Source organism: Asparagus officinalis, chromosome 8 (genome assembly GCF_001876935.1).
Source record: "Asparagus officinalis chromosome 8, Aspof.V1, whole genome shotgun sequence".
In the NCBI taxonomy this organism is placed as follows: Eukaryota; Viridiplantae; Streptophyta; class Magnoliopsida; order Asparagales; family Asparagaceae; genus Asparagus; species Asparagus officinalis.
In genome coordinates, this window is record NC_033801.1 from 1,807,072 (window position 1) to 1,818,941 (window position 11,870).

At 36.9% G+C, this 11,870-nt stretch overlaps 1 protein-coding gene across 1 annotated transcript; it reads right to left on the reverse strand.

Moving 5' to 3' along the window:
• On the reverse strand, positions 1–11,216 carry LOC109820273 (lysine-specific demethylase JMJ706-like). The gene is made up of 11 exons (XM_020386400.1): positions 10,905–11,216; positions 6,462–6,834; positions 4,679–4,835; positions 4,377–4,596; positions 4,164–4,217; positions 4,006–4,085; positions 3,626–3,903; positions 3,095–3,496; positions 2,649–2,998; positions 2,240–2,500; positions 1–881 (listed from the first exon to the last, which is right to left on the reverse strand). Exons 1-11 carry the CDS (start codon positions 10,905–10,907, stop codon positions 549–551), a joined length of 2,511 nt encoding a protein of 836 aa, XP_020241989.1. The 5' UTR covers positions 10,908–11,216; the 3' UTR covers positions 1–548.

Consider the following 11,870-nt stretch of genomic DNA (forward strand, 5'->3'; position numbering starts at 1 on the left):
TAAGAAGGGGCAACTTAGCTTGCTCTTGATCTTAAGATCTTCAAAGGACATAAAATGTCTCGTAAAAAAAAATAAAAGAAACGTTACAACTAGATATGTTAAAAATGCAATAAACGAAAAAATTTCTTTGAAACTTTGTTCTCTTTTGAGGTATGAAAAGATCAGTAAAGAGGAAAGAATAAAAGAAATGAATGACTGGTGACGGGCTGAGGCAGGAGGCAGAAGAAAAGCCTGCCTACCAAAAAAAATTGAATCAGTCAACCAAACCATGTACAATTGCAGCAACCACCACCAGTCTTCCGGTCTTCTACTGTAACGTTCTCTGCCCTGTCGTGGAGAAAAAAAATTACCGACGCCGAGAACCCAAAAAAGAATTTCCAATCATGCCAGCACCTCAATTTAAGGCCTGAACGAAGAATCAATTTCGTGTCAGAATGCTTCTGTCCTAGATGAAATCATGTGGATTAGCCTCGACGCAACTCTCTGTTTCGTATAAGTTAGAGCCCAGTTAGAAGTCAGCACCAGCTATAGTATGTCAAGATTAAGGCTTAATCTCTACAGTTCATGCTGCTTGAGGGATGTCTAACTTTTAGACGGATTGGCCTCAAATCAGTTGATGACAGTTCTGTAGATGACTTCCCTGTGTTATGTTGGAGTCTATCCCTTCTGCTACATTCATCTGATTTCGTTCTCAGAGAGCCATCATCCTTTGTTGTGCTCTTTAGCAATGATGGCTGCTTGAACTTCAAAGACATTGGGCTGATGCCTCGGGCGACCTTGTTTCTTGGACCAGATAATAAATGATGATCGTGAACACTTCCTGGTGATGGGAAACGCACAGGCTTTTCATCGTAACAGTAATTTCTTGATCGTTTAGTCACCTGACGAAACAATGATTTTTTTAGTCTCTGGTCAGTAAGAGATGTAATGTAAATGCTAACTAGACTTGCATATAAGAAAGAACCATAACTTGGGTAGCATTATTTGTAAAAAGAAAATCAATAGCCTTTATACAGGAGAGGAGAAAATAGTATCTGCATTTCACGTGAAACACATCACACAAACAGGTACGCGCAGGCAACTTACAAGATACACACGCACACATACACGAAATCCTAAAACTTAATCCCAATCCCAAGTCGATCTCCCGATCAAGTAACACATTGATCTTTACCTTAGCCTAAAGGTTATAACAGGTTTCAACCACAATAGAGTAGAATAGCAGTTCTCTAATACTGATGAATTGTTTCTCTCAACATGAACTTATTGGTCTATTCATGCCTTGTGTATGATACGATTAGCTAGAATCCTAGTTCAAATCTTGCCCAACCTTCCGAAACTTCATACCTCAGATATAATACAATTATCCCGTACAAACCTTGCCCTATCTTCAAATCTTACTCTAGGACGAGTTTGGCAAGAGTTGCAAGAGCTTGTAATGGACTTATAGACGATAACCTCCCTTATGATCACTGTGGGAGTCAAAACATTTAAAGTTAATATTATCCCTTTCTAATCTAAGATAAAAGCTCGCTTTCAGTCTAACTTTTAGTCAAAAACTTATTCCTGGTTACATTCCATTTTCTCAATAAAGACAGGCTTTTCTCTGTTTCTTAACCTTTCTTTATTGTGGTTCGACATCATATACCAAAACCCCTCCAGCTAGACATTACCTTGGAAATTTATAACTTCCACTTCACTACTTTCTAGAGTCAACTGAATATATGATCAACATAATCATACAGGCTGACTCAAATGGTTGAGATGCTTGAAGGTGTCGGATTCGCTTTTTTAGTTACTTCTATTCTTGAAACTGGATATAGAATTTACGTAATTGCACTTTAACCCCCAACGTTTCACCAATTTTTGGCTTCACACAATGGAAGTTTAAATTTGGCCAAGTATGTTGTCATTTTTTGGCAGGAAAATAAATAAAAGAACATATATCTTCAACTACATGATTTCAAAGTCGAAGATCACTGTTATAAAGCACTGCAACACATTATAATCATCTAAAAAATAAGGCTAGAGATAGAATATTTGCTCCATCCATGTTTTCAAGCAGGAAGCTAATAGAAGATAAAGACTTGCTTCCTTTTTTTCTCTTTTTCTAGTATAAATTTCCTTAAACGTAGAATTGACAAAACCTATAAAAAATATGAATAGAAATAACATTCCTCCGTAATCGCACGGTGTCATGGGCACATAAGAGCAAGCAATAATAGTATAAAAATATTACCTTTTCATTAGAAATATTTGAAATCATCTCTTGTCTTCTTCTTTTCTGTAAGCTGAAGGTTGACCTGCGCTTTACTCTGAAAATTTCGGAGTCTGAATCATCACTTTCCTGTGGAGGGCCTGTTTCGTGGAAACCATCTTGATTGACAGCTATACATTTGTCGGATGAATCTGTTAGCTTTGAGTACCCACCTGTGCTACCGCACAGCTTTGTGGAACATTTAGTTGGAGAAAATTTGACTCCATACTCATCTGTACAATCCTGGATAATGAGAAACAAAAAAATAATGTTACATTGGAAAGAAACTAAAAATAACTAGTAGACAGTGTTCTCAGAGTTCTCAGAACTCCATTACCCACCAAAACCTAGCACAGAAAAAAGTGCAATTGGAAAGAGAAGCATATCTTACATTGCTGTGCACTGTTTGACTTTCATATACTCTGAGACGTGAAGATATATTTGATGTAGGAGGTAGTGCAGATTCTACTGTACACTCAGTCTGTAAAATAGAGTCTACATCTTCTAAATGGCCCTGAGCTTGTTCTACAACTTCAGGGCTACAAAATTTGACATTGCAATATGGAGTATACCCATCTACTTCAGGAAATAAATTATCCATCAGTTGTGCTTGCTTTTTAGCCTCATCTAATATTCCATCTTCCAGCTCAAACTTTTGCGATACAGCCTCCAACTCTAAAATGTCCTCCCTCATGATAATACTACGATTACCCCCACAAATGCAGCTCTTGATCTCATTTTCTAAACAAGGCACCAAGAACCATCAACTCAGTCAGGCCTCACATACATGAACGAAAATAAGAAAAAACAAATATAAGAGAAGGTAGTCTTTAGTACCATGGTGAAGGCAGATAGGCTGCATGATGCAGTTGCACTTAACATAAGACAAATAGCAATCCCGGTGACAGAGGCCACACAAAACTGTCAAAGGAAATTTTGATGATTGCATATTTGCACCTAATTTCATGACCCACCAGCGAATGCGGTGCTGGAATCGTATTAACTGCACAAACGATATTTTGATGCACTGTTGGGTACGCAAGTCTTCGATTTTAGGAGCTGGGTCATTTAAGTCAAGTTCTGACATTTTTCTATATATAAGCATTGCCTCCTTACAGAGAAGTTCTTCATAAGGAATCAATGGAATCCTTTTAAGAAGTGCATAGCTCTGACTAGCCACAGCACCAATGGGATACCAATCACCTATAGCAAAGTTCACAGCCTCACCACAATTGAAACCTAGCCATAACAAAAATATGGCAATGAGTTCGGACCAAAAGTGTAAAATATTAAGTTACTAGCTATTAGCATGTTACGGCTTAAATAATTAAATATATAAATAACAGATCAGCTGCAGAAATGCCTTACCATGACTGAAACCTGCATGATATGCTCGAGGGAATGTTATTACGAATTCTCCAGGTTTCTGTACAGCTTTGTAAACTGGAACATTGTGTTCTAGCAATATATTTGGAGGAAACATGGTTGTCTTCCCCAAGAGCACACTAAATGCATCATTATCTCCTTCAGTAGATAAAATTCCACGAGCATATACATGGTCCTTGACAACCTTTTCAAAGTCAGAAGCTGCATGACCTGGTACTCCGTACCAAGTTTTAGATGCTCCACAGTGTTGGTAGTTAATACTGTCGGGCATAACAAAACTTAATGTTAGCATAATGATTCTCTCATAACAACAAAATGCAAAGAAGAAAGGATTGCAAAGCTCACGCAAGAAACTTCTATACCTGTACAAGTAATGATCTTCAACATGCCAGGCGAACATACTAAATAGCATCCCAATGTAAAGCATGGGATCTGTAACTCCCTACAATGGACCGGAATTTTTAGAGAGATCCAAGATTCTTGGTAATGACAGGTGGTATTTAAATAGCTATTTACTTACAGGGATGGCTGACCCCAGTAGCCGTAAAGTAGAGTTGGGCAGTCGAGAAAGGCCCTGAAAGAAGCAGGTTATATTAATCTCATGTAAGCTACAAGTGTACAACTACCATGCTAGTAATGTAACAGAAAAGATTATGTGCGTAATCGCTTATTTTATTTCAATCACTTCCATTCGGAAAGTTATTGAAAGAAAAGACCCTAGGAAAGTAATCACCTTCAAGTTCCACTTGCTTTTTCCAAGTTCATCAGTAGGCGAAGATGAGAAGGCACTGCCATCAATATCACATGCATACTCAACAGTCTCAGTCTTGCCATAGGCAATTTCATGCCAAAACTCTTCTTCCAGATATTTAGTAGGAAGGCATCCGGCACTGGAGTATCTCCGAGCAAAAACCTTATTTGCCATCTTTTCATACTCCCGAAGGGTATAGCTCCTATAAAACTTACCAATAATCACATATTCTTGAATTATGATATTGATTACAATGCATATCATCTAATGGAAGAGCGACCAACCTGCCACTCATAAAAAAAGTGATTTTGTCATCTATATCCCACTCAGAAAGTCGAAAAGGTTGAACTCTTGTAGTGAACTTAAATCCGGGTTTCTCCTTCATCAAAACAACACCAGCAGGGACTGAAGCGCTTATTGGGGAAACAATCTTGCATATACCTGACGCATTCTCAAAAATTCAAGACAAGATAAAGAAGAGAGATTTGCCACAAGAGATAACAATGCTAGTCCCGCTTTGTATAACTTTGAAGTTGCAAATTAGTAACTCCCATCCAAAGTTTTAAGCTGTTTCTAGCATTAAGATTAATAATTTTAGTTACTAAAACAAATTGAAGCACACGCTCGTGTGGCTTGCCCAACAATATAAGAAAATAGACAATGGTGTACTACTTTTAAAATTAATTATTATCAGTTAAAGTATTGTAAAAGCATAAACAAGAAGAGATGTCAAGCGGTCACGATCTAAAGGAGATTAGATACCCATGTTTACTTAAGATGGCTTCACTTGGTGCTTTCAAATTTATTGTTCCAGCAAACTGGAATATCATTTAATAGAATTGGGAAAACATAAATGAAACAAAAGAATAGAGAAACATACGAATTTCAGATGTTGATACTATTGATCATGTCATATGCATATCAGTTTTCATTTAGTACCTTTTGAGGTTGTGCTTATTGGCAAACAAATGAAACGAGCTTAGATCCAAGTTCAGTTCTTTATCTTCTACTCACTGTATGATTGTCTTAACAGTACAAGTGCATTGTTTATAACCTTCATTGACCAAATAAGTATTCCAGGAACTGGTACTTTTGAGGTGTGTGTAAACTTGCATGAGCAAAGGCACGTCCACTAGTAACATTACACATATAGAGTTTATTCACCATCATCGTTTTCAAACCTAACCTAAGCACAACCCTTCCACATCAACTTCAATATTATATATATATATAGTATATATATATATATATATATATATATATATATTATATAATATACTATATATATATATTAATATAATATAGAGATAGCGACGAAGAGAGGAGAGAGCAAGGTGATGAGAGGAAAAAGAAATGAGTATGCTTGGTAGTAACGCTTGACATATTCCCCTCCACTCATTAAATCGGCGGGCTCCCACATTCACATGGTTGGGCAGTGGTTTGGAATTGGAATGCGTGGATGCGAATATGACACACCTCACTACCAAGCACAAATTTGTGCCGGACCTACCAAGGCCATTTTTTTTACTTTTCTTTTTTTTCTCTCTCTCAATATATATTATATACATACCTAATATATATATACTTCATATATAATTATAATATATATATATATAACTTAAATATATACCTTATATATATAATATATAATATATATATATACATATACTATACTATATTTTGGTGTGTTTGTTACATAAAGAAAAACTGAAATCTAAAGTTCATATCTCATTGTGGATAACTAATATGCAACCCCAGTAATACTACTCTAAAGTTTAGAGCAGAGAATGAATATGTGCATTATCATTGCAGATAACAATCATGTATACAGAGCACCTTAAAGAGAAGGGGGGGAGGATACGTGCTATGCAGATAGTACTGAAAACAAAATAGCAAGTGTAGCATTAAGAATGAGAAGCAAAAAATTATAAGATATTAAAATATATATACATATATAAGGCACTGGAGGTAAAATTAGAACACAACAAGTCTATAAACAAAGCAGTGGCAATGATGCCGTATGAATATATTGAAAAGCAATATGACAAACGGTCAATGAAAAATTACCGCATTTTGAAGCGATAGGTGCAATCTTTTGGAGAAAACTCAATGGATCTTCAAATTCCTCCTTTGAGGGATAGAAAACAGGGCAATCCGGCACCTTGTCAATCCATTCTAAATTAGACATGTCATATTTTTCCACCCTATGTTTTGAAAAAGCATCCTTCACAGAAGCTCCAGAAGGAATATGATGATCTGAACTTCCATGCATTCTTGTCTCTGATGAACCAGAATCTTTTAAAGCAACCCCAACACTTCCTGCTATAGTACTTGAATCATTTATTCCATCATGCACGCTAGCCAGCTTCTGTTGGAGCCTTTTACGCCTTAGAATTTCTAAACCATTTTTAACCTCTTTAGACAAAGCCCTTCTCTCTACCTGAGAAACAAATTTACAAAGAAAATAAGGAGCAGATAAGGAAAATCAGTTAAATTATAAAGGTTAACCAATATTCTTCTGGTGGGAGAGAATAAACAAAATAAATATAACTAAGGTGGTTGACGACTAGTTTGATATCAAATACAACAACAAAAACAACAAAGCCTTTACCCCAAATATTTGGGTTTGGCTTAGTTTGATATCAAATAGTTCAAATTTAATAAAATACAGCATATTTTGGCAATGCATTGGGCAAATCATCAAAATTAGAATTTTACTGATCCTCGCTCCACACTTACAAGTTACAAATGTGATTCTGTACAGTATATTTTAAATGGGAGTTTTTTTGAAAAAGACATTTTTTGCTAAATAATTAGCAAAACCGACCGTTTTGCTAATTATTTAGCAAAAACGACCTTTTTTGGCCAACAGACCAAAAGGAGGTTGGTTTTAAAAAAATGGCTATTCAAAACATACGGGACTACAAGTCCTGTATGTCACTAAACCAATCCACTCCCAACCGTAAAACCCCGTCAAATATCCCTTCTTTATGTCCTCCCCTCAAACACCCCCTCAATCTCCCCTGTCCACCACCTTCACGCCCTCGAGTCCCTCCTCTCCTCCGCCATCTCCGCCGGCGGCGGCATCCCCCAAATCAAGCAAATCCACGCCGCCCTCCTCCGCCTCGGCCTCCACGGCAGCAACTTCCTCGTCTCCAAGCTCATCCGCCGCCTCTCCAACCTCAACCTCCCCATCTCCTGTTACCATCTCCCCATCTTCTCTCAAGTTCCCTCGCCCAATTCTTTCCTCTGGACCTCCCTCATTCGTGTCTCCCCGAACCCTTTCGATGTCTACTACTCGATGCACCGCCATTGCCCGCGTTGCCCTCCTCTCTCCTTCACTCTCACCGCGCTCCTCAAATCGTCGGAATGTTTGAATTTAGGCGTGCAAGTTCATGCGCAGTCGATATTTGTTGGTGGGTTTGATTCTGATTTGCATGTGCAGAACACTTATCGATTTCTATGTGAGGTGTGGGGAGCTGGGTTTTGCACGCAAGGTGTTTGATGAAATGCTTGAGAGAGATTTATTCTCTGGGACACACGGTTTTGTCAATCTACAGGACTACTAGTCCCGTAGATTTTCTAGCTTGGTTTAGTGGCTGAATAATGGCCACTAAACATACAGGACTACTAGTCCCGTATATTTTGAAAAACGGTCGGTTTTGCTAATTATTTAGCAAAAAATGTCTTTTTCAAAAAAATTCCCTATTTTAAATTGGATGGTCATGGAGATGAGTAATGATCCCAGTGTTCTATAAATAGATTTCTAGGTTGCGGAGGTTGCAAAAATGACACACATGCATAGCATGCACATTAAACCTGTATCAAAATCATCCTAAAAGGTCTATTTCTATTGTCAGGGGTGTCTATTCGACATATTGATACAAGATCAACTGGTAAAAAAGATGGATATTCCCACATTCTGGACTTGGCTCTTTTGGAACAAACTTAAATATTCAACTTGGTAGGGTTTTGCCACTAGCGTCCATAGCCTAACTCCAAATTCTTCCAAAACACAAAAGCCAAGTGCTATGTTTCTGTACCAAACATAGGTTCTTCTTCCAAGCTTGCAAAAAATGAAACTAATTTCTGAATACACAAGCCATGTCAATATATGAAGAAAATTAACCCGGAAAAATATTCTTCATTTTAATGATCAACAGAACATTTAATTCTTCGAAGATTGTTACAAGAGACAGAAAAAATGGACATCCAACATTATATTGTTTTATTTTGGAAGAGATTGTAATAAGGCATATCCAGTATGTATCCTTTTAATATATTGCACCAGGCAAGCTACAGTTAACAAAGTGAACTGCAAGTATTGATCTCAATATAATGCTGCAGTTTTTCTACAGCATGTGCAAGGTAAAATTTCATGTGTCAGAAAACTGGACCTTTGTGATTGAGATTAAGTAGTTGAAAAGTTCCTACAGCATTAATGAACAATGTGCATTAATAAACAATGTGCATGGGAGTACTTTAGGAGGATAAAGTCCAAGTGTAATGTTATAGCTGGCTTCAAGATCCCACTTCTCTCCAAGGCTATCATCTATCGACCCGTCACATGCCAATCAACTGTGCCACATTAAAAATATTGCATATATGTCCAAGAAACCCCAACATGATACAGTTCATCATGCTGGTTAACCAGACTTCTCCTCCACATTATTCTTTATTGAATGGATCACTTTGCCATATTGATACTGATGGTACGCTCCATAAAATCCCTGCACTCATAGGTTCCTTTGCTTGTATATTGGCTCTAGGCAAAAAGTTAATCCTGCATCATTAGCGTCCTTTCTTACCTGAATGTGCTGGGGTTTTATGCAAACATGTTCATTAATGTAGAGTTTATATTAGCTTAACTCTAAATGTATCGCAAATAAAGACAGTATCTATCTTCCTAGTTATAGCACTTTTCTTCCACCAGGTTGATTAATCCCTATGATCCTGCTGACTTAACTTCTTCTTCACATTGTTCAGAATCCTCAAGATCCCGTTTGGCTGCTTCTGCTTATTTTCAATTGACTACCTTCTCTTCACTATTTTGTGATACTTTTCTCTTTTAAGGACGATTATATTCAAGGAGCTGAATTTGAATTGATTTCTTTCATCAGATTTTTTTTAAGTTCTCTACAGTCTGTCAATCTAAGCAAGGGAGCTAAGGATTCATCATGGAACTGAAAAGGCAGGACTAATCAAAGCTAGTCCCAAAACAAGCTGATCATGTTATCAAAGCCACAAAGCAATTTACAGCAGGAAAAATCTTAATCATGATAACAGAAGCATCATGCAGACTAAACAATCATATTTTCTAACAGCGTGAGAAAAGACAAAAAAGGTGAGCAATAACCAGAAGACACCACTTTGCTAAAATTTGCTCCATTTATACCTCCTCTACACTTTAACTAGCCACAAAAATTCCATACTGTTATAAAGGTAATCATTCCTCAACAAAAAATCTATGCTATCCATTTGACTAACTCAGAGAGATGCTCAACTTAGACCCTGGCATGATGTTGCATTTTCTACGGTTTTATGATTTAACATATAGAAAATCATAGTGATAAAATCCAAAAAAAATGTTTGATTGTACATGAATTTTGTTGAGGATACGTGACTAAATTCACAAATCCGGTTGAAATCAACATAATTTAGGGAATTATTTATGATGCATTTATCCTATGCGGGAACCCAAATCTGTGTATAAAACATGATAAACAAACAATGTATTTGCTAAAAATCCATGATTTTTAACTTGTGGGTCCCATTTTTATAATGTCATGATGCAAAATGCAGGGAAACAAAAAGCCCCTAAGGAAAGGGCGCTCTGAATATCCCGTACTTCCTAAAATAGACAAACTAAGAGATCTAGAAATTCTAAATAAGGGTTATTTCTAAAATTACTCAGTTTATACTCCATATATAAATATTTCCAATATTGTACTAACACCTTGAAATCGAAAACCTAACTTTTAACTGAAGGACAAAATAGAAAAGGTGGGAATTTCTAAAATTAACTAGAAAAATGCACATTCTTCAAAAGCCCAAAAACAGAAAGTTACTACAATAAAACTACATAATATCCATCACATCACAGAACCTAACAGTTAAACTATAGCACGCAACTCGAACCTAATTAACAAACAAAATTGAACACTTTGAAGAAAATTCATCACCGAAAGAATCAATTAACAAAGAAAAAATAAACAAAAACAATTCAAATATAAAATAAAGCTCGGTACAACTACGTTTCTACAACGAAACTGCATAATTTTCTCAAACACGTCAGAGATATCAACCAAAAAAATTAATAAATAAATAAATAAAAGAATTTAAGCATCTCCAAAAATAAATTAAAATTGTGAATTCAGTACAGCTACATTACTACAAGAAAAACGTATGAAATTTCTCAATCACTTCAAAAATCTAAAATAACTAACATAACATAAATCATCACGTAACAAATTCATCAATCCACGAAATTTCGAAATCTCAAGCACTCACCATCTGAAGCCGATCGCAGATCCGCCTCTCCTCCACCTTCTCCGGCAAAAAAACGGCGCGGAAATCCCTCGGCCGAACGAAACGAGATCAAGCACCCGACCTATTCGCCAAGATCACGACCCGCATTACAGATCGAACGCGTCGCCGGCGAGATCCGAACGATCCAGGCGAAGAATCTATTGAAACCCGCCGGAAACGGCGGCGGAATGAAAAATTCGGGAAGAAATCGGCGGGGGCGATCGAACTAGCGGGGATTTATTCGGCCGGAGTTTTCTTGGACAGAACGAAAAAGGAAGCGGAGTTCGGGGGGTTTGATTATTTATAGGTGAGCATTTATTAATTGTTCGGCTGGAGATTTGAATATGGGAATTTAGAGGGGGGTTTTGTGGAAAAGTGTTAAGGGAGGTGGGCGATAAAAATAACGCGGCGGTTGGCGGGGAGTGGGTCAACCAAACGGTTTGTTGAAGGCACCGATTCCTGCTTCACCTAATTACAATTTTGTCCTCATAATTATCATCCTAATTATTATTTTCTTTTTTTATTATGATTTATCGAGTGGACTCCCAGATAGTCTTCTTTTTCTTTTTTTCCTCTGAGTGGAGAATAGAATACTCTTTGGTTACTCAAAGAATAAATATATTTTGTGATTCACCTAATTAGATTTAGAATAGTCTTATTCGTACTTTTAGTATTCTTTATCCTTTAAGAAATGATAAATCTACGAGATGTCTAATAAATTATTAGTTGATTTTAAAATGAGGATTGATCTTAGTGGACTTGAATTACAACTAGTTGGACCAAACATGAACCCAAAAATGGAAAATAAATTTGTCCTTATTGTACCATAGTAATAAGTGTAATCAACATTCAACTGGCTGACACATATCTCAAGTAGACCGCACCTCAGCTGGACCCAACCAGGTCGAGTGGTCCCTTCTCACCAGACAGTCGGCCCTTCTCGTCAGG